Here is a 23661-nt window from a genome sequence, read left to right on the forward strand (position 1 = left end):
AGGGGGAAAATCTGAAATAGCTAAATTACTAGTATTTGTATTCTATTTCCCTTCAGATGGTTGTCAGTATACATACATATACATTGCATGGCTATAACTGATACTTACAATCTATCAGACTTTTTATGTTGTATACCATCCATTTCCATTTAAAAGTCCATGCATTTTTTTTTATCATCTATCACAGTATTAAATGGGTTAATATTATATAAGTTGCTTTGTTGTTCCCCTATTTGAGAGCATTTAAGTTGTTTCCTGTTTTATTTGATTTGGGTTTCTTTGAGGTTATATCTTTGAAAATATTCCCAATGGTGGAATCGTGCAGGTCAAAAAATATAAATAATGGTATACTATCATTATATTTACTGACTGATTGCTTTCCAGAGGAGAAGATAACCAATTTAAAAACTACCAATAAGGTTCAACTAATGATGTTCTCACCAAAACACTACTCCCTTTAACATATAATTAAATCACATTTTTCATTATTTTTGCTGGTTTGATAGGTGCAGATAGTGCCTAAAGGTTATGTGAATATGAATTTTAATTACTGGCAAGGTTGTACATTATTTACTCTCTAGTTTTTCTGAGTACATAAAGACCAATTATTAAGGAACAATAAGTCATGATCTTCTGTATGCATTGGTGCTTTTAATATTCTTAAACATGAAATTTTTATGTTTATAAATGCAATATGTATATTACAGAAAGTGAGATACAGGGAAACAGACTTTGGCCCAGTGGTTAGGGCGTCCGTCTACCACATGGGAGGTCCGCGGTTCAAACCCCGGGCCTCCTTGACCCGTGTAGAGCTGGCCCATGCGCAGTGCTGATGCGCGCAGGGAGTGCTGTGCCACACAGGGGTGTCCCCCGCGTAGGGGAGCCCCACGCGCAAGGAGTGCACCCGTAAGGAGAGCCGCCCAACGCCGAAGGAGGGAGCAGCCTGCCCAGGAATGGCGCCGCCCACACTTCCCGTATCGCTAACGACAACAGAAGCGGACAAAGAAGCAAGACGCAGCAAAAAGACACAGAAAACAGACAACCGGGGGAGGGGAGGGGAATTAAATAAATAAAAATAAATCTTTAAAAAAAAAAAAAAAGAAAGTGAGATACAGAGAAAAGAACAAAAAATAATATAAAAATCACCCATTATCCCAATGTATTTTCCCTTTAGATAGTTTGTTATAAAATGTGGATTTCCTTTTTTCATCTTCCCATTCATGACCATCTCTACTAAAATTAATCATTGTTCAGTATTTGGTATGTACTGTTCTAGGATGTTTCTATGACTTTATTTTATAAAAATGGAATACCATAATTATAAACTTCTGCAACATGTTTTTTATTCTTAATACTGTATCGTGAACACCTTTTCACGATAAATACATCTACCTCCTTTTCTCAGTCATATAGTATTCTATTATATGTATGTTCAATGAGCTATGAAACTGGTATGAAGAGGGACAAAGAGGACACAGCTAATATTTGGGGTACACATATTACATTTGTTTCTCTCTTTTTATTTTCAATTATCTCACGGGTACCATCAGTTCCCTCATCCCCTTGATCTTCCACTGTAATCACCCTACCTGTCCTCACCCCTGCATCAACTCCCCACAGCTTTCTCCATTTTTAGTGTACTGCTGAGGGCTATTAGAGAAGACTCCAAACCATGCTGACTGGCTCCATTGAACAGCCAGGGTTTCCAACCTCAGCTGGGCGTTCTTCATACTTGGCCAGTGCTTTTTACTCATCCTCACAGAGTCTATCCCTGTCTTCCTCTATCCTTCCTCAAGTCCACATTCCCATTCTACCGTCCCACTCTGATATTATTTGATCTCTAATTTATAAAGTAGAGAATATTCAATTGTCACCTTTCTCACCTTCTTTCCATCTCATTCCTGCATTTCTTGGCCCATCCTTTCTTTCATCCTGCATCAGAAAAGGGCATCTTTATTCTTCTCCAAGGCTTACCACTCCATCTTCAATTTCATCCTCTATATATTTCCCTGCCCTCCCCCTCCTTATCACAGAGACAAGCTTAAGTAAATACCATTTTAATAATGTTAATAATAGCAATAACAATAATAATAAACATTACATAGCACTCACAGTGTTCTAAGCACTTTATTTACATTATTTTAATTTCCTAACAACCGTATGAAGTAAGCATTATAATTATCCTCATTTTACAAAAGAGGAAACTGAAGCACAGGAAGGTCAGGTTACTTGCCCAAAGTCACACAGCTAGTAAGTGGCAGAGTTCAGATTCAAACCCTAAGCAGTCTGATTCCAATGCCTGGCTCTTAACCACTATGCCCTTATATATTGGGGCATAGTGGTTAAGAGGTAGGCATATAGTTACATTATAGGACTGTAGTCCAGGGTGGCAATATAAAGCAATGTGGGTTGGAAGCCTGGATGGGCAGAGAAACCTATAGAACACCCAAATATGATAAACAGTGATTCTCTGAGCTGGATGGGAAAATTGGGTGATAGGGGTACAATAGGCCATAATAGGGCATATAATAGGAAAGTTGTCAGTGGGGTTGTCCTGTGTTGCCTATTCTATGAAAATGACTGTTGCCTTTGTCCCCTGACTATATCATCTCAAATTATTTCCATACAAGTAACTAGGCTGGAGAGCGGAACTCTGTGGCCAAAGCCAATATTCAACCCCACAGGAACCAACTAGGCAATCTAGTTGGATATCTCAGCATGAATCTTCCCCCACATGTAAAAACTAGCTCAAAGCGCAGCACTACCACACACTCACAATTCATGAGCTGCCTGCATCAAAACAGAAAAAGAATAGTAATCCCAACACGACAGGATGCCAGAGAAATTCTCTTTTATATGAAAACAGCACTTAAAGATATTACATGATGCTAAATACTATAATATTTTATATAACATAAATTTTTTATTTTATATATAAAATATTATGTTTATATAATATATACACTTATATGTGACATATATAATAACAAATTTATGCTATGTTAGAGACCTGTAATCTCAGAGTCAAAGTGAAATGCTTGGTACACTGAGAGGAACATACCATAAGCCTCAAACAAACAAATGCTAAATAGCACTATTTAAATCATAGTACTGATGTGGGCTATGGGTGGAAGGCTCTTTGTCTCTTCAGAGATAACCTAAGCTGAAGGCTGTGGGTGTGGAACGGTAAGAGGCTGCAGTCCTGCCCTTAGGGACAATGGCAATGGCTCCAGTCCCAGGAAACAATTTAACAATGCAAGGGCTATAAACTTTTAAGTATTTAGGGGAAATGCAAAAACCAAATATGCTAAAAGCTTATCTAGAATATCTGGAGTCCATGCTAAAAGCTTACCTAAGATGTGGAAGATATATATGCTAACTGAAGCCTATTGAGAACTGAAACAAAGGGACCATTTGGCCTTTCCTCTCTGTATAAAAGACATTTGAAAATCTTGTTCAGGGCTCGGGATTCAAACAGAAAGCTCCCAAGTCCGGCCGGCCGTCAATAAACCATTTTTCCTTCTCAAAATCATTCCTGAGTCCTGGCCTCTCTATACGCAAATAATTGAACTTCTCTCAAATTCTACAACATTTTTGGCAACCACGAAGGGACAACAAACGAAGGCCAGAGACGGTAGCATTTTGCTGCCCCTTCCAAATCCCCGAGGAAGCCGAGAGGACTCAGGTGAACCCCAAATCTGGGCGCCCCTGGATTAAATTTAATCCAGAAAAGATGTGGGCTCCGCCAGAATCTTCCCGACAAAAATCGAGGGCAATGGAAGGTCTGAAGAGAAAGATTCTGGGAACGAAAAAGAACTCCGAACATGGAAGAAGGTAAGACTCCCTGGGTGAGCAGAGTCTGGAAAGCCCTAGCTTTAATTGCTAGGAAGGGGAGGCTGATCACCTCCCGAGAGAACCCTAGTAGCCCCAGAAGGCTGGGGGGAAGCCGTTCTCTCTAGGCTTGGGAAAAGGAGGAAAACCGGGGAAAAGCCCTGGTGTTTTGGGTTTGTCTAACTGCATGTTAGAATCTGGTACTGGTCTTATATCCACTAAAGGAGTGGAGGCTTGATTTTAATAGGAAGGGCTATTTATAGGTTCAAGTCCTTACGTCCTGGAAATTGGTCTGGATTGAAAAAACAAACAAACAAAACTTGGTTACAGGAAAATGGATCGGCTTTTCTGGTGGAGCTTGGTCTGGGTGTAAAGTTTAAACAGTGGAAAAAGTCTAGCTGAAATCTTTTGATATGGTGCTAAATTGTGAATGAATTCACTTTATACCAAATGTTAAGTGTTCTGAGGTTTGTGATGGCTGTGGGGGCAGCCATGGTGAAAATAAATATATAAACTTGTGGGTCAGATTAGTGACCTTTGTGCTTCTGTCTGTGTCAGCTCAATGCTAGTGTTGGAGTTGTGTCCTTATGTAAAGTAGAATTACAGCTGAGCTGGAGCCCTCCCTTGCCATTGGCAAGGGGGTGAAAAGATTCTGGGGCAAAAGCTGAGGAGTCTGGATATTTGCGGAGTCTAGATGTTTGTGCATGCTCTGCTGTCTTGTCTCTGGTCTGGCCCTTTGCCGGGGCTTGGAGGCCATCTGTGTCCACGCCACGCATCCAAGTTTGTTGGGGATGTCCCAGTCAGGGTGGCTGGGTCCCCGGGAGAGTTGCCAAATTTAAGTAGGTTCTGTCTGCCCATTTTGGCCTGAAAGCTGAAAAGGGGGGAGCGGCTTGCCCTTTCCAGTGAGTCCACCGTTCTATTCATAAGCCGCATTCCTGTTTGTTGTGCACCCAACTGCCTGGAAGGGGGGGAAGTGAAGGGGGTGAAAAGCAGAATCAGAATAAATGCAGTAAGGTTCCCTCCTTAGGGTGTCAAAGCCAAAATACGTTTGCATTCTGCCCAGGTTCTTAGAAGGTATTGTAGTAACTTTAAGTAAGAGAATGTGTTCTGTGAAGGTAAAATTTGTCTTAAAGGTATAAATAATTATAAAGGTTTTACAAAGCATTGTTTAAATTAAGTTATTTAAATGGCTAATTGCAGAAAGTCATTATTAAACAAAAACTGAATTGATAATAATAATAATAAAAGGTAATTTTATAACAAATTTATTTGGCAGCCAGCCTCCCCTGCCAACTTGCTTCCGAAGAAACTGTTTCTGGTATTACATGCTAAGTATTTAAAGTGAAGAAAAGTTCATTATTTTAACAAGCTTTTTAGTATTAATGGCAATTATATGTTGTAAGAAGTTTGCCTGGTAACTTAGTATGTGGGATATATGGAATGTGTTTTTATTGTTAAGGAAACAGAAGATGAATTTGTTGTTAAAATCATTTATAAATGCATTTATATTATAAAACAGTGGAAAGGAAATAACTGAAATTATAGCTGGGTGAATTTAGCCTGAAATTATTATTTAAGTGTAAACTCTAAACTTTACCTTTCCTTAGTTTATGGTTACTTCAAGGCTAACCTCACCCCTCACCTCTGTCTATGGTTATTTCATAATAGCTTCTGCCCCTATAGGCCAGAGAAGAGCTGGGACATCACTGTCTCCTGTCCTGGTATTAGTAACCCTTTCTCTCATGAATTCAAGTGTAAACTAAATAAATTGCTGCCTGATGGAATAAGGTTAAATGACCACTGGAATTTTATTATCTCCAAAATCAAAAGAGGGGTGAAGGGGGAGAAGTCTCCTGCCTGGACGGTCAGTGTCCCTAAGAGTGGCAATTCATGAGAGAAACGTCTGTCTCCCTGAGTCTTCAAATAGCCTCAGTAAATATATAAGATTAATCTTGTTGTTTATCCAAAATTCTGCTAAATTCAAAGTAAAATATAAAGTTCTAAAACAAAATGGTGCTAAAGCATTCAGAACATTTTGGTTATTACAATCCATTAAGTAAGAAGGAAAATTCTTGTGGTAAACTGCGTGGTCATAGTGCAAATTAAGGAAAGTTTCAGGAGTCTTTGAAATGTATGCAGTCACACTTGTTTTGTAAAGATTAGAAGTTTAAAGTAATTAAAGTTATGTTTTTGTCTCAAACTATTTATATCTGCCTATTTGCTCAAATTGTTGAGGTTAAATATGCAGTTATATAAGTAATATGTATTTCTGGACCCCTAATTAATTAAGCTAAACAGTATATAAAATAATGCAAATTATAAGTAATATCAATGAGTTGTGTTTGTGTCTAACTCTTTGTGTCTGCCCATTTTTAAAAAAATGCTCAGTGTATGTCTTCATACATCAGGATAATATCAAATTAACAAATAAAAATTCTTAAAAGAGCTCTATTCAAATTGTTAAAAATTAAATATGCAGTTATATTTGTAAATATTCTTAAAGCCCAAATTAAACTAAGCAGGATGAAAAAGTCATATAGAAATCTAATTATAAAAACAATTGGGAAAAGGCCTCCTCTTTGCAAGAGCTTTAAAGGCAAGATTAGGTGTGGCAGATTAAACCTATCTACTAGGCTAGGGAATTAAGAATCAGTTTGCCCGGTAATTTCCCAGTTTAAACCTTTTGTCAACCATAAAATGTAAAAAAAAAAACAAACCAAAGATTAGGTTGGTTTTCACATAAAAGGAAAAAAAAAATGTTGATTGGTGTAACCTGGTGGCCTGCTGCCTCAGTCTCCCACTCCCAGGTTGGACAGCGGTGGAGGAGACCAGCTCAGGCCAGTCCTATGGGCAGTGAAAGGTTGCCCAAGAAGGAGCTAGGTCGGTGCCATTTCAGCACTAAATTCTATTCCTTATTTAACAAAGGGGAACAGGTAAAAACTAAAATGGTTGGAATGTGAGATAGAAGAAGCAGTTAAATCACAAACTTTTGCGTGGGAAGGTTAGATCTCAGATAAGCTGTAACTCCTGAAGTATCCTATCTATGGAAAAACAGAGGAAGAGCTTGCATGCTAGGCTTAGGGGTATAAATTGTGTCATTTTTCTTTGTTCGGGGCACCTTCTTGCAAGATTGAGAATAAATTCTTCTCCACAATCTGGTGAGCCTTATTTTCTTTCAGAAGATTTCTTTCCAACAAAATAAAGGTAATTAGTGGCTCTATTAACAAATTTCAGTAAGTAAAGGAAAGTCCATAAAAATTATGGAGAGCTCTTTCCTAGGTTATGATTAAAAAAAAAAAATTAAATAATTGTGTAATGTGTTTTAAAACCTGGTAGTCCGTATGCTTTTAAATTTTTATTTTTCATAACTTAAACAAAGAAAAGAAGTTTTTAGCTTCCTGTAAGGGAAAAAGAGAACATTCCTTGCATAAACTTATGGTTTCAATTTTATTTAACTTGAGTGTAATCTCCCATAGATAATTTATAAACTAAATTAACATTGTATGTACAAAATCTTTACAGTAATGAAAATTGTAAGTTCACATTGGTGAAATTAGGCTAAAGGAAAAAGATTGTAGATATGCTCTCTTAAATAAAGAGTAAATTTCTTTCATTGGTGATTGTAATTTAGTAAGTTTATTTAAACATGAGGTGGCTAGTCAATGTGGTTATAGTCAATTATAAAGAGTTTGTAAAACATCTTCCAAACTGAAAATGTTTAATTAGTTCTAGTTCTAGAAGTCATTGTTAACTAAAAAACTTAGATTGGTATTAGTAGCAGAAATAACTTCATGATAATAAACCTGTCTGAAGGCCACTGCAAAGTATACATTTAAGTAAATGGTAATAAAAAGTTGTCTTGATTCTATTGGAAATATTCTGTTTTCATTTTAACAATGAAAAATATTTTTCCTCTATTACTAAAGTACCTACTGTTATCTTCATAGTAAAATTGTGTAAGTAAACAGTCATTTGATATATGTGTTGCGTTAAGTTGTTTAAAATATATATAAAAACAAGGAATAAACTTTAACATTGTCAAACTCTTGTGCATTCACACCAGGCCTTGAATACATTACAGGTGGCCTCTCCATGTGAGTTATTGGCTAGGCTGGTCACTGACCCCTCAATTAAAATATGTGCTATATCAGTCTCTGGTTCTGCTCCTGAAGTCGATGGAAACTATATTGCAGTTTCAAGCTCCTGCAGCAGCCAATAATGACTCGGTACAGCCAAGTGTACAATGGATATATCGCCTCCAGACTGGCACTGTTCCATAGTGCCAAAGAGCACTATGCACCAGGCTAGTAGAATACTGGAAAATCTCTCTAAGATGAAGGATGCTGCAACTTGCTCACTGCGTTGAAGAATATGCTAAGTGGAGCCATGATACCAGGATACGGTAAGTGAAACTTAAACACAATTGGCATTATGGCCTGCTCTCATGGAGAGATAACATGTAAAGTATTACAAACCTGAAACTCAAAACTAATAATTGCAACTCTGAATCCTTATGCATTAAGTAATACATTAGTTAATATTAAGTGCTGTACTTTTATCCTGTACTAAATTAATGCCTAATAATTGTAATGTTATCTTTTCTATTATGGATCAAGTGCAGAAGTATATTAGACATGTTAAATTCCTGGTAAAATCATTTTCTAAACAGTTAATAACATGTCTATAGAATAAGGTGGCAGTCTCAGCCAGTCTCAGTCAACTTCTATATTCTACTGTACTCTGCTGTGTAGCAAAGGTGAGGCTTGCTTGCTGATGTTGAGTCACCTATTGAACAAGTCAAAATTGCCAGAAATTGTACAATTAAAACCAAGGTGTAAAAAAAACCTTTATTCTGTAGTTCTAATCACTCCACAGGTGAAAACCAAGAGAATTTCCAACTTAGTGTTCTAATCCTGAGTGAAGCCAGTTGCCCAAGGAGTGCCAGTTGACCAGGAGCATCTGACAGAGCGAATGAGTGCCAATCATTGAACAGCTTGGAATGTGTCTTCAGACAAAGCTAAGTGTCTGTTGCAATTTTTCTCTAAAGATAAATAACTTAAAAAAAAAAAAAAAGAATATATATGCTGTTCCCACCAGCTTTTAAGGAGTGCCATCTTTATAGGCACCTAACCTTGTCTACCTCTGTAATCCAATGTCCTCTTTAATGGGTATTCCAAATTTTTAATTAAGTTTGTTTCTTTCAGAGTGAACATCTTATTAACCATATGAAAACTTCATCCAACTTCATACAGAATGCCAGATCCATCTTCCTCCAGTTAAAATAAATTAATAAGAGTTTTACACCTTATTAGGCAATGACTACAGCCCATGGCCAGCAGGAAGCAGTTACAGAAAAGAGATCGTCTCCCTTCAGCACCCCTTTTAAATTAAAGGTGTAAACTCTTTAAGAGTAAAATAAAAGTAATAGATGGATCTGGAACCTGACTGGAAATCCACGTGAGTGCCAGTGGCAGCAGAATAACTGCAGGAGGCCCCTGCCCAAGATTCGGCTGTCCAGAATGAAAAGTTCTAAACTTCTAAAAACAGTCCTGGATGCTGTACTAAAGACTGATAAATAATCAATCAAAACAACAAACAGCCATCCACCTCATAGCTCCAACAATAATTATGCCAAAGCTTAGCAAGTTAAACTTTGGCAAAAGGGGGGAATGATGTGGGCTATGGGTGGAAGGCTCTTTGTCTCTTCAGAGATAACCTAAACTGAAAGCTGTGGGCGTGGAACGGTAAGAGGCTGCAGTCCTGCCCTTAGTGACAATGGCAAGGACTCCAGTCCCAGGAAACAGTTTAACAATGCAAGGGCTATAAACTTTAAGTATTTAGGGGAAATGCAAAAACCAAATATGCTAAAAGCTTATCTAGAATATCTGGAGTCCATGCTAAAAGCTTACCTAAGATGTGGAAGATATATATGCTAATTGAAGCCTATTGAGAACTGAAACAAAGGGACCATTTGGCCTTTCCTCTCCGTATAAAAGACGTTTGAAAATCTTGTTCAGGGCTCGGGATTCAAACAGAAAGCTCCCGAGTCCGACCGGCCGTCAATAAACCATTTTTCCTTCTCAAAATCATTCCTGGGTCCTGGCCTCTCTATACTCAAATAATTGAACTTCTCTCAAATTCTACAACAGTACCAATGATTACATTTGCTACATTTCAACTTTGGCCTACTATATTCTGATGAATGGGCTAGTACAAAACCTCAGTCAGATATAATACGTTACTGTCATTATAATTAGCAATTCCATAACTGAATTTTGCACTCATAATAATCACTAGAAATGGCTAGTTTAGAGGCTTAGAAGAAAGTTAATCTCAGCACAGTGTGAGTGATAGAAAAACCTATCTCAGATCTTCCCTCAAGGTGGTTTCCCCCTGCTGATTTATTTATATGACTAAATAAATAGGCAAATATACTATGTATTGTTCTAATTTTTACCCTGCATAAAATCTTCTCTGATGTTACTCTTTTCCTCTTGTCTACACTCATTGTTAAAAAGATCATTTTGACATTTCTTTACTTCCTTGTGTATTTTTGTAGATATTTGGCCTCCTATCTTCTTTTACCTTTGCATCATAATGAAATGACATCATGGATCAAGAGAATACTTTCATATTTCTGAGAAGAAAAGCATGCACACACACACACAAGCTATATCTAAACTCCTTCCAACAGGAAAAACTCTTCAGCCTTTATTCAAAGGGTTTTATTATTTTTATTACTATTATTATTATTATTTAAAATCCAATTCTCCAACCACTCCAGTTTCTTGCATTTAATGCCTAAAAAAAAAAAAAAAAAAAAAAAAAAAAAAAAAATTTAAGGCCTAAATCAAGATGAAAGAGTGAGAAGTTTCAGGGCTCCATCCCCAGCAGAAGCTCTGAATAACCAGTAAGAGCTGGCATAAATCTCTTTCTCAGAGCTCTTTAAAAAAGATATAGGACTCCAATAACAGTAAGAGCATCTAATCAAGAAAAAGGCCACTTAAAAGTGGTAGAATGGGGAAATGGACTTTGGCCCAGTGGTTAGGGCATCTGTCTGCCACATGGGAGGTCCGCGGTTCGAGCCCCGGGCCTCCTTGACCTGTGTGGAGCTGGCCCATGCGCAGTGCTGGCCACCCGCGGGGAGTGCGCTCATGGGGAGAGCCGCCCAGGGCAAAGGAGGGAGCAGCCTGCAGAAGAATGGCGCTGCCCACACTTCCCGTGCCGCTGACGACGGCAGAGGCGGATGAGGAAACGAGACACAGCAGGGAGACGCAGAGAACAGACAACCGGGGGAGGGGAGGGAAATTAAATAAATAAATAAATAAATCTTTAAAAAAAAAAAAGTGGTAGGATGTGGAGCAGGTATAGCTCAATGGTTGAGTGCCAATCCCTGGTACCTCCTAAAAAAAAAAAAAAAAAAACCTGGTAGGGTTTCCTGGCACCTTGGCTGGCCCTCCCACCCACTGCTCACAGCTCACAGTGGAGCTGGCCCAGGCTACCATTGTGGATCCCTGGTCCTGGTTCCAGAGGGACTCGAGTAAGCCTCATAAACACACTGGGCATATGTATATCTGGCCAAATCTGTCTGGTGGTGGCCTAAAGGACTCACTGTCCCAGAACTTGTCCTGTGTGTAGAAGGCAGCACACACTCTCCTACAGAACACTGTGGGAAAGTAGTCCGGTTGTGCTGGCTGAGGCAAAGGATTGCTGGCTATAGGGTGTTAAGTGAAATGCCTGGGACCATGAGGAAACTGTTCTTAGAGAAAAGGGAAACTTGGTATCTACATGTGGCCCTTTTAAGCTCTTATGGACCCCAGAAAATTCTGTTCTTAAAGCTAATCCATTCCTGTGCATATAAACCTATTGTAGGTAGAAACTTTTGATATAATTATTTTAATTAAGGGCCTTTGCTTATACTGCGTGACCCAGAACGGGTCTTAATGCTCTTACTGGAGTCCTTTATAAACAGGAATAAAAAGCCATAGGCACAGAAAATAGCCACAGACACAGAAAGAAGCCTCCAGAAGATGAAATGAACAAACCTGGGAGAGAGAAAAGCCACAGGCAAAGCAGCCAGAAGCTGAAAGCAATGAGGTTGGGTGGAGAGAGGAGTGGAGACTGCCATGCCTGTTCGCCCGGCTGCAGCTCAGGGAGAAAGGGTCTCCTGGCGATGTTTTGATCTGGACACTTTTCACAGCCTCAGAACAGTAAGCTTTAAATCTAATAAACTCCCATTGTAAAAGCCAACCGATTTCTGGTATATTGCTCCCAGCAGCTTTTAGCAAACTAAAATTGCATAAAGGGAGGAATTGCTGGGGCCAAATGTGCATGCCCAAAACAAGACACATGCACAGAAAGGACCAAAGAGGCCTCCATGCTTTGGCCTGGAGCTATTTTTTAAACTGCCTGTATGGGTAAACCCTGAAAGAAAAAACTCACACAGGTTAATCTACAATATGTACAACCACTGGGAAAGGTGTTTTCTTTTTTCTCTTCTTTTTTGTTTTTTGTTTTGTTTTTGTTAGCTTATGGGTAAATACCAGTACTATTACATTTTTAAATTGTAGCTCAACTTTTTTCTTCCTACAGGATCTAAAAGGCAATTGCATAAAATGTAATGATAAATCATAATTTATAAATATGTAATTTGTGACAAGAACTACAAAAAGGTGGGAGAATTGTAAGGTATAGGAACATAGTTTATGTATGCTATTGAAGTTAAAGCAAACAAGATTATTATAGATTTAGGATGTTAAATATAAGCCCCATGGTAACCAAAAAAAAAAAAAAAAATTACCAGAATATATAAACTTGGAGACACAGATAGTAGAGTACATGTTACCAGGGGTGGGGGCAAGGGCAATGAGAAGTTAATGAAAAATGAGTATAAGATTTCTATTTGGGGTGATGGGAAAGTTCTAATAATAGACAGTGATGAGGGTACTGCAGCATTGTGAATATGATTAATCCCACTGAATGCTTATTCTTAGGAGGGGTTGAGATAGAAAGATTTATGTTATATGTGTGTGTGTGTTTTCATAATTAAAAAAGGAAAAGGTAAAGAGATAATGACAATAAATGCAGTACATGATCCTAGGTAGTACTACCAGTTATAACAAATTTATCACATTTTATTTAGCAAAAACCAACATTGGCATTTGGCTCAGAGGCGGCCAGGGAGCAACTTACTGCAGTCGACCCATATCCGGGTTCATCTGTTACCAGTCACCTCTGCCATGGCACTGAAGTTCAACCTCAACAACATCAAAGTTGTGGACCTGAGATGCACTGGTGGGGAAGTCAGTGACACATCTGCCTTGGGCCCAAGATCGGCCCCCTCAGTCTGGTGGTGATGATATTGCCAAGGCAACTGCTGAAAGGTCTAAGGATTACTGTGAAACTGACCATTCAGAAATTCAGAACAGAGAGGCCCAGATTGAGGTGGTACCTTCTGTCTCCACTCTGATTATCAAAGACTTTAATGAACCACCCAGAGATAGGTAGAAGCAGAAAAACACTAAGCACAGTGGAAATAATCACTTTTGATGGGATTGTCAACTTTGCCTGACAGATGTGGCACTGTTCTTTAGCCAGAGAACTCTCTGGAAACATTAAAGAGATTCTGGGTACTTCCCAGTCTGTGGACTGCCATGTTGGTGGAGAGCACCCTCATGTCACCATAGATGACATCAACAATGGTACAGTGGAGTGCCCAGCTAGTTAAGAACTACAAGGGAAAAGCAGCATAGCATAGTGATTAAAAGCTTACCATTTGAATTCTATGTCTTTCACTTACTAGGTGTATACCTTTGCACAGGTATTTAATCTCTCTGTCCCTCAGTTACCTCACATAAAAATGAGGATAGTAGTGTTTACCTCACAGGGCAGTTGTGAAGATTAGGTAGCTTACTATTTGTAAAGTACATGAATAGTACTCAGTAAATGCTCTTTTCTATATATATTATTCTTCCACTTAACGGCCAACTGCTGATACATAAATTTATATTCTTTTAAGTGTAGCCAAACTTCATATGGTGCTGGAATGATATATAAAATTTTCCTAAGGGATCAAGGTGGTAAGCCAAAATAATGGTAGAGACATGTTCAAGGCATGTAATAAATGGTCAGAAATCAGTACCACCAAATTATGGAAAATGACAGGATTTGCCTACCTTTGATTGGCACATATGGGTAAGAAGCGCCAACACTTTTCAAAATGTGTCAAACAACAAACATTTTATTTAACACAAATGATGAAAGAAGGGTGAAAAGAGTAAAAACAAAAAAAAAGGGAAGGCTCTAAAAGAGTCATAGGGAACTGTGGCAAGATACGGCAACAAATTAAATATACTTGTAAAAACTTAATAGGGAAACAGATGAGGCTCAAGTGATAGAGCTTCCCCCTATCATATGGGATGATCTGGGTTAAATCCCTGGGGCCTCCTAGTGAAAAAAAAGAAGAGAAAGCGTTCCCGCACAGTGAGCCAGTGCCCACACAAGTGCCTGCATGATGAGCCAGTGAGCACAAGTACCCATGCAGTGATCCAGTACCCACACAACTGCCCGCATGGTGAGCCAGCGCCCGCACAAGTGAGTCACACAGCAAGATGATGACACAACAAAAGAGAGACAAGGGGAGAGTCAAGGTAAAGTACAGAAACAAGGAACTGAGGTGGCATAATTGACAGGGAACCTCTCTCCACATCAGGAATCTCCGGGATCAAATCCCAGTGAATCCTAGAGGACAGAACATGAGAAAAGAAGACAATACAGACAGCAAAAACAGCAGGGCAGGAGGAGGGGAAGGGGAAAAAATAAATAAATAAATAAAAACTTAAAAAACAAAAAAATTTTAATAAGGCCAAAATGATGAGATTTAGTAGGCAATCGAAAGTAGACATAGCTGGCAATATATAGGGAGACTAGTCCTGGGAGAGAGGATGTAGGTAGAACCACAACTCCAGCCTTGTCATGTTTAATGTTAGGTAAAAGCCAAGGATCCAGCTATGGATATGGAAAATCATAATGTTACAGAACATTTCTAATAGATTCAGAATATACCAGCTCACAATTTAGTTGATTTAAGAGCTTTCACTCATCAGCAATGATATGGCATTAAGTAGTAAACAAGAAAATCATAAGACAGGCTCAAGGATTTAGAAGGTATTAAAAAAATGAGTAAAATTATGAATTATGAAAGAAAATTTGGAGTGTTTAAGCTATAAGTTCAATATATAAGGATAGTTTTATGGAGAACCACCAAAGTTTTCCACACACAAAAAAGAACATTTATGTCACTATCAGGCACAGAATATTATTATGCTTATGGATCATCATTCTGACTTCAAATAGAATTTCACATGTTTATTCTGTTATACAAATTAGTAAAATACTAGTTTAAGTCTTATGAATCATATTTTTAGCTTTTAATCAAATTCTTACTAACAAATTCCCACATTGACTTTCTTGACTAATTTAACACATCGTAAAATAGAGAAAGAAAATTAACCTTTTTAATATAATCTAACCATTGGTTACAATTATACTTTAAATGAAAAAGACTTACCACATTTTCCTTCATCTTTCTCAGCTTTTCATCTATCTTTCTCAGCCGATTTTGCTGATCCCGTTGCTCTTTAGTGGTCCGAAGTACCTTTTCTCCTGGAGTTATTTCCATATTTCTATGATCATCATTAAGATCAGGTTCCTGATTGAAAAAAAAAATTCATTTACAGGCTAGTCATGTACTGTCACACACTGCTCTAAAGCAAATGAGACTTGATTCTCAATATTTCCTCCCTTCAAAATAATATTTATAATTCTTTAAAATTTTCCTATTAAGAGGGAAAAGATTCAAGAATATATAAAACAAGTACAAAAATAAACTCAGCTTCTGCAATTTTTAGGAAAGAAGGAAGATACAGTGAAAACCGTAATGACAGAGAAACAGGTACCTAAGTTCTAGGCCCTACTCTGAAACATATTGGCATGAGATCTTTGACAAATCAGTTTCTCTGGACTTGATGTTCATTATATATGAATAATAAGGAAAAAACTGCCCATCCAAATTATGTAAGGCAGCTCTTTAATAATGCAAAGGGAACCGGACTGGCAAAGTCAGGAGTTTTGAATCCTGGGTCCAATTGGTTTCCAACTAGATGGCCTCAGGGAAATCAAACTCTTGGAGCCTCAATTTCATCATCAGTAAAATGATTAAAAGATCTAGCCTCAAAGTTATCACTGTGCATAGTAAGCCCTCAATAAATCTTAGCACCTAACCAATGTGAGCTGAATATATAGTCAAAGTCCTTTGAAAATAAAAAGCATTAAATAATCAAATAAAATTTCATTATTATCAGCAATATTTATATTTACCAAACCTTATTCTTCCAAAGTTAATATTATTTCTAGGTGATAAAAATGGGTATTTCTTGACAATAAGTGAGTCCTATATCTAAAAGTAACTTTCCATTTTTTCTCCCATAGATCTCCTACATCTCTGTACCTGTGTAGCTAATTTTGAGGTTGCTAAAACCAGAATTCAGTGATACATCAAAAGAAGTATTCAAAGGAGGAAAAAATTTAATGAAAGAATATTGAGTGATATCTCAAATTACTGATATTAATAAAGTCATCCTATATCATCTCAAGAAATTAAAATTGGCACAAAATAATTAGAAGTTCTAAGACAGGAAGAACCAAATACAAGCTTTTTTTTTCATCCTTAAAAGCACAAAAATACAGTGAAATTTCATGATTGTAATCTATCATGTTTACCTTTCACAAATATTTACAATTTCAACCACAACCTATTTAATTTAAACCATCACTTATTTCATTTGAAGAAACAAATATACGTGGGATCACATTCCTATTTATGTCAGCTTGGATTTATGAAGCAAGACTTATAAATAATATAAAAGCTGCAAGAAAGCATAAAACTAGAGGCTAAAATTATTGTGCACTTGAAGTATGTAGTGATTATGCTTTATGAAGTTCCATTCGGCATATTAACCTCTCTAGCAGAAATAGTTAAATATGTACAGTTGCAAATATTTTGAGTTACAATGAACATTCTTATAATTAAATACTTGATCCTCATAGAATTATAGAACTATTTGTATTTTCATTAAAACAAATGGATATGTCATATTTCAAGGACAAATTTTAAAAACATTTTTGCAGTAACTTTCAATTATAAAATTTTATCTGATCAAAAACAATTTAGCTGTAATAAAATTAGTAAAGATCTCAAACCATTTTATATAGAAATGTCTTAAGAGAAAAATAAACTGTATTGCTTTAGACTGAGCTTGTAGAAAATATATAGAAAACTTCTTAAAAATGAAATAATTGAAACTCTCAATTTATATAATAGTATTCTCTAAAATATAAAGGGTTGGGTGTTTTTTTGCTTAAATTGCTCTGAAATACACTTATTTTTGTAAAACCAAATACTATTTTTTTCCTTAATCCTAACAACACTATTGAAACATAAAGGTCTTTAGCACTTTTTTACCCATATGTAAAGATGGGAATTAATCTAATAACCTCGTATAATACAAGATTTCAGGGTAAACCTACTGTATTTTTAACTCTTAAGGATTTTTTTTAAAGACTATTTGCAAGAAGTATAGCCTACCTGGAAAGTGGGACCACTTCCCACCCAAGAAAATCAATAAAAGACACTTCAATAGCTGATTACAAAGTATACTATAAGTTCAGGTGGGGACTATCCAGTATACAGAAAAAGGAATTTAAACATTCAAACAGAGAAAATGATTATGTAATATGATGTTAAATCAGAGAAGATATGTTCAGAAGCAGGAGAGGAAAGTCAAATCACAGACATGATGCTGAGCTACCAACTAAAATTTGTTTTTAGGAAATCTTTAATCTACCAGAACAAAACAAAAGAAAACAAATGAAAAATATACCAGCCAATACCAGTCAAAAATTTATTTTCCTAGAATTAAAAGCCAGATGAATGCAATCATGCAAACTAGTAGACCACATTTTGACCTTGGGATTTCTTTTGCAAAGTACATTTCCCGCCTTAATAATAACAAATTTCTCATTTTTACCTGCTATCTAACCCAATCCATAGAGTAAACACTCCAAATAAATTTTTTTTAATTTCTCTCCCCTTCTCCCCCACCCCGGTTGTCCGCTCTCTGTGTCCACCTGCTGCGTCTTCTTTGTCCGCTTCTGTTGTTGTCAGCAGCATGGAATCTGTGTCTCTTCTTTTTTCCTGCGTCATTTTGTTGTGTCATTTCTCCGCGTGGGCGGTGCCACTCCTGGGCAGGCTGCATTTTCTTTCGAGCTGGGCGGCTCTCCTAACGAGGCGCACTCCTTGAGCGTGGGGCTCCCCTACGTGGGGGACACCCCTGCGTGGCACGGCACTCCTTGCACGCATCAGCACTGCACATGGGCCAGCTCCACAAGGGTCAAGAAGGCCTGGGATTTGAACCGCGGACCTCCAGTGTGGTAGACAGAAGCCCTAACCGCTGGGCCAAGTCCGCTTCCCCCAAATAAATTTTAAGTACAAATGAGAACTATTACACACATTTTAAAATTATCACCAAGCATTATTCTAAGAACATCATTATATCCTCTTTGCTATTTGATTTTCTCTAAGATATATTCAAATCATTTCTTCACTTTCTTCGAAATAGAAATACCGGGGTGAGCAAATGTGATAGGATACTCTTAGCCAAGTAAATGAAAACCCACCTCAAATAGGCTGAAACAATAAGGAAATCTATTGTTTCACAAAACTGTAAGTCCAGGCATAGGGCAGGCTATAAAATTAATCCTGTAATTCTTTTAAAAGGACTCATTTTCTTTCCATAACTGTTCTGCTACCCACACTATTAGCTTCTTCCTAAAAAGGGCTCCCCTTGTGGTCACAGAATGAATAATTTCTTCTTTGAGATAAATGGGGCTGAAATGCTTTCCAGAGCAATCAAACAAAAGTCCTGGAGTCCAAATGACTGGACACCCACCCAAAAAAATACCTGTGTCCAAAGGAATGTCATGCACAGGATTACCTAGGCCAGTTACTGCTGGGGTGAGAGAGGATGAAGAGAAGAGAGGAGAGAAAGAAATTATTCTGATTGGCATAGCCTGATCAGGTGCCATCCCTCCAGTTTAGGTGGGGTCAATCCCCCCAAATCTCACTGACTGCCACAGGATGGCTGCCAGGTGTGGAATAGATACTGATGAGACTATCACCACCCAGTTATATAAATCTGACCTTCTACATTTTTTAACAAAAATGAAGTCATAGTGTGAATATCTGAAAATAAACTAATAATATTGTATTAGTAGTACAATTTTTAGCATAACACTTATGCTAGAGATAAAATACCTTAGAAGTTCTACGTGATTTCCTTCTGAAAGTTCCAGATATTACAGGTTTCCTGTTTAAAATTTCTACTCTAAGATTTGTAAAAATTTACCCAAAAAAGAAAACTTTTTCCTTAAATTATACATGCATCTCCCTCATATTTTATATATTTTACAATATTTTCTTATGTGAATTGAGTTTCTAGAGGAGTCTTTATTTTATACAGTGAGATCACAGATGCATAATTTAGTTCTATTATTGAAAGAACTAAATCTAGGAAGTGTTTTTCAGATAAGAAAGTTGAGCCAAAGATATTAATCAGTAAAAGAATTTACGAAATAATTATGAAATATCTCTGTCTTCTGGTTAGGTTTAACCAATGTGGGAGAAGGGTATTAGCAGGACATTGGAGGGAAGGAGGAGAGAAAGCTCCAGATATTTTCCCTCCCCCTCCCTACTGTGGCATCACAGTTATGGTAGTGCTATGTCCCCAAGTGCCCATCTAGGACGTTTTCTTAGATTCAACTGAATATTCATGCTCATGTAATAATCATGTGATTATTACAGACCACATTTGGAGTCAGTCTACTACAAAGGAGTCAGCCAGGGCAATGTCAGGTATTCCTCTTCAATAGGGGTTTTTGCTGCAGTCCACGTCGTAGCAGTACAGGTACAAGGTGGGAGGAAGTCACCCAGGCTCTCAAGCCTCATATCCCACAAGAGCTATTTTCTACAGACACAGCTTCCAGGGACATGCCTGGCCACCAGAATCACTGTACTCAGGGATGACAAAAGCATGACTTCCCTAGCAAGTCTATAAGTTTTTCAATTCAGGGGTCAACTTTTAGCATAACAAAGTTGCCTAATTAACCTATATGACATTCCAACTTTCATCAGATAGTTAGGGAAACAGGGAATGAGGAAATTAACTAAAGGTCAAATTCTCCTGCTGAAAGGGGAAGCATCTGTTAAAACTTTGCCCATACCCTACGATTTCAACTTGGGACTGCCAGTTCTTCAACCATGGTTCCAGCAATCCCTGAGCTCCTATAACACTTTTTCTTCCCTCTGCTCATTGTTGCTAGTCATTGGATGACCCTTGACGTTCCTTTCAATCTATAAATAGTCCATTTAATTAAATTCAAAATCGAAGCTGAGAGAACTCCAGTATAGGATATATGTGTGTATGTATTTGTAGAGAAATAAACTGGAAAGAAATTTAACAGTGATTAAATTTGATGGTAATAATCTTTATTTTTTTTAATGTTTCCTGGATTTCCTAAAATAAGCATTTATCAATTTCATAAGCAAAAAAAAAAGTTTTTAAAATTTTAAGAACACCAAGAGATTACTCTACGAAGGTATTTTTGTTCTGATCTGATAACGTGACTTTACATACCTAAAAGTTATCGACCTAAAGGTTAGATTTTAGCCACAGTTCTGCTGGTGTACCACTGTGTACTTTTTTTTTTTTAACTTTTTTCTTTATTAGAGAAATTGTGCATTTTACGGAACAATCATGCAGAAAATACAAGATTCCCATACACCATTCCACCACCCACATGTTGCATTGGTGTGAAACATTTGTTACAAATGATGATACCACATTTTTACAATTGTACTATTAACTAAAGTCCATGGCTTTACTTAGGGTTCACTGTTTGTGTAGTGTAGGTCCATGGATTTTTTTTTTTACTGTTACCATATATACAATCTAACATTTTCCATTTTATTCATTTTGAGATATATTTTTCAGTGCTGTTAATTATGTTCACAATGTTGTGCTACCATCACCACCATCTATTACCAAAACATTTCCAACATTCTAAATAGGAACTCTGTACATTTTAAGACTTAACTTACCCTTCCCTACCCCTGCCCTGTCCTCTGACTCTATGAGTTTGCTTATTCTAATTGTTTCAAATCAGTGAGATCATAAAATATTTGTCCTTTTGTGTCTGGCTTATTTCACTCAACATGATGCCGTCAAGATTCAACCATGCTGTCACATGTATCAGGACTTCATTCCTTTTTATGATGGAATAATATTCCATTATATACATGTATCATATTTTATTTATCCATTCATCAATTTATGGACACTTGGGTCACTTCCATCTTTTGGTGATTCTAAATAATGCTGCTATGAACATTGGTGTGCAAATACCTGTTTGAGTTCTGCTTTCAAATCTTTTGGGTATGTACCTAGTAGTGCGATTGCTGAGTCATATGGAGTTCTACACTTAGCTTTCTGACAAACTGTCTTCCACAAGGTCTATACCATTTTACATTGCCACCAGCAATAAATGAATATTCTTATTTCTCCACATTCTCTCTAACACTTATTTTCCGTTTTTAATAGCAATGATTTTAATGGTTGTGAAACAGTATCTCACTAAGGTTTTGATTTGCATTTCCCTGATCGCTAATGATGTTGAGCATCTTTTCATGTGCTTTTGGTCCATCCATATATCTTCTTTGGAGAGATGTCTATTCAAGGTCTTTTTTTAATTGGGTTGTTTGTCTTTTTGGTGTTAAGTAGAAGAGTTTCTTTATACAGACTGGATATTAAACCTTTATCAGGTATGTAGTTTCCAAACATGTTCTCCCACTGTATAGGCTGTCGTTTTAATCTCATGATAAAGTCCTTTGAAGACCAAAAGATTTCTTTATTTTGATGAGGTCAAATTTATCTGTTTTTTTTCTTTTGTTACTAGTGCTTTGGATGTAAAGTCTAAAAAACTATTTTTTAACACAAGGTCCTAAAGATGCTTCCTTATGTTTTCTTCTAAGAATTTGATAGTTCTACCTCTTATTTTAGATCTTTGATCCATTTTGAGTTGATTTTTTTATATGGCCCTCCTTTTTTCTTCCCCAACACTATCTGTTGAAGACTATTCTTTCCCAACTGAATAGTCTTTGCCCCTTGTCAAAAATTAGTTGGTTATGAATGTGAGGTTTGATTTCTGAGCTCTCAATTCAATTCCATTGATCTGTATTTCTCTCCTTGTGCCAGTACCATGCTGTTTTGATTACAGTGGCTTTGTGGTAAGTTTTAATATCAGGAAGTACAAGTCCCCAATTTCTTTCATCTTTTTCAAGATGGCTTTAGCTAGCTATTCAGTGTCCCTTACCCTGCCATATAAATTTCATGAATGGCTTTTCCAGTTTTGAAAAGAAGGTTGTAGGTATTTTTACTGGGATTAAACTAAACCTATGAATTGCTTTGGGTAGGAATGATATCATGATATTTAGTCTTCCAGCCCATGAACACAGAAGGTCCTTCCTTTTATTTAGGTCTTCTTTGATTTCTTTTAGCAGTGTTTTATTGTTTTCTTATATCCTTGGTTAGATTTATTTCTAGATATTTTATTCCTTTAGTTACTATTGTAAATGGAATTTTTTCTTGCTTTCTTCTTCCAATCGTTCATTGCTTGTGTATAGAAACACTAGTGATTTGGGGGTGTTGTGCTTGTATGCTGCCACTTTGCTGAATTCATTCATTATCTCTAAGAGCTTTGTGGTAAGATTTTTCAGGGTTTTTCAGAATTTTTCCTGAAGGGTCATATCATCTACAAATAGGAAAGTTTTACTTCTTCCATTCCAATTTGGATGCCTTTTATTTCTTTTTCTTGCCTAATTGCTCTGGCAAGAATTTTCAGAGCAATGTTGAGTAGCAGTGGTGAAAACAGGCATTTGTGTCTTGTTCCTGATCTTAGGAAAAAGCTTTTAGTCTTTCACCATTAAGTAGGATGTTAGCTGTAGACTTTTCATATATGCCTTTTATCAAGTTGAAGAAGTTTCTTTCTATTCATAGTGTTAGAAGTGTTTTTATCAAGAAGGGGTGGTAGATTTTGTCAAATGCCTTTTCTGCATCAATTGAAATGATGTGGGTTTTTTTCCCCCTTTATTCTGTTAATGTACTGTATTATATTAATTGCTTTATTTATGTTAAACCAACCTTGAATACCAGGGATAAATCCCACTTGGTTATGGTGGATCTTTATTTAATATGCTATTAGATTAAATTTGCTAGGATTTTTGTTGAGGATTTTTGCATCTATCTTCATAAGAGATATTGGCCTGTAGTTTTCTTTTCTTTTTGGCATATTTATCTGGCTTTTGTACGAGGGGAGATAGGCATCATAGAATGAATTGAACGAGTATTCCCTCCTATTCAATTTTTGGAAGAGTGTGAGCAGAATTGGAGTTAAGTCTTCTTGGAATTATAGAATTTCCCTATGAAGCCATATGGCCCTGCACTTTTCTTTGTTGGGAGGTTTTGACTACTGATTCAATCTCTTTACTAGTAATTGGTTTAATGAGATCTATTTATTCTTGAGTCAATTAATATAGCTTGTATGTTTCTAAGAATGTGTCTATTTCACCTAGGTTTTATAATTTATTGGCATACACTTGTTTATAGTATCCTCTTACAATCCTTTTAATCTCAGTGGGGTTGATAGTAATGCCCCCCT

At 36.9% G+C, this 23661-nt stretch overlaps 1 protein-coding gene across 2 annotated transcripts in view; it reads right to left on the bottom strand.

Moving 5' to 3' along the window:
* FSIP1 (fibrous sheath interacting protein 1) overlaps nt 1-23661 on the bottom strand; it is a 254123-nt gene that overhangs the window by 127126 nt on the left and 103336 nt on the right. For both annotated transcript variants that reach the window (XM_058293896.2, XM_071214103.1), the window contains one exon: nt 15401-15541. In XM_058293896.2, the coding sequence (XP_058149879.1) occupies nt 15401-15541 (141 nt within the window). The remainder of the gene's footprint in view (nt 1-15400; nt 15542-23661) is intronic.

The sequence above is a fragment of the Dasypus novemcinctus genome, chromosome 3, assembly GCF_030445035.2.
Source record: "Dasypus novemcinctus isolate mDasNov1 chromosome 3, mDasNov1.1.hap2, whole genome shotgun sequence".
Taxonomy (NCBI): domain Eukaryota; kingdom Metazoa; phylum Chordata; class Mammalia; order Cingulata; family Dasypodidae; genus Dasypus; species Dasypus novemcinctus.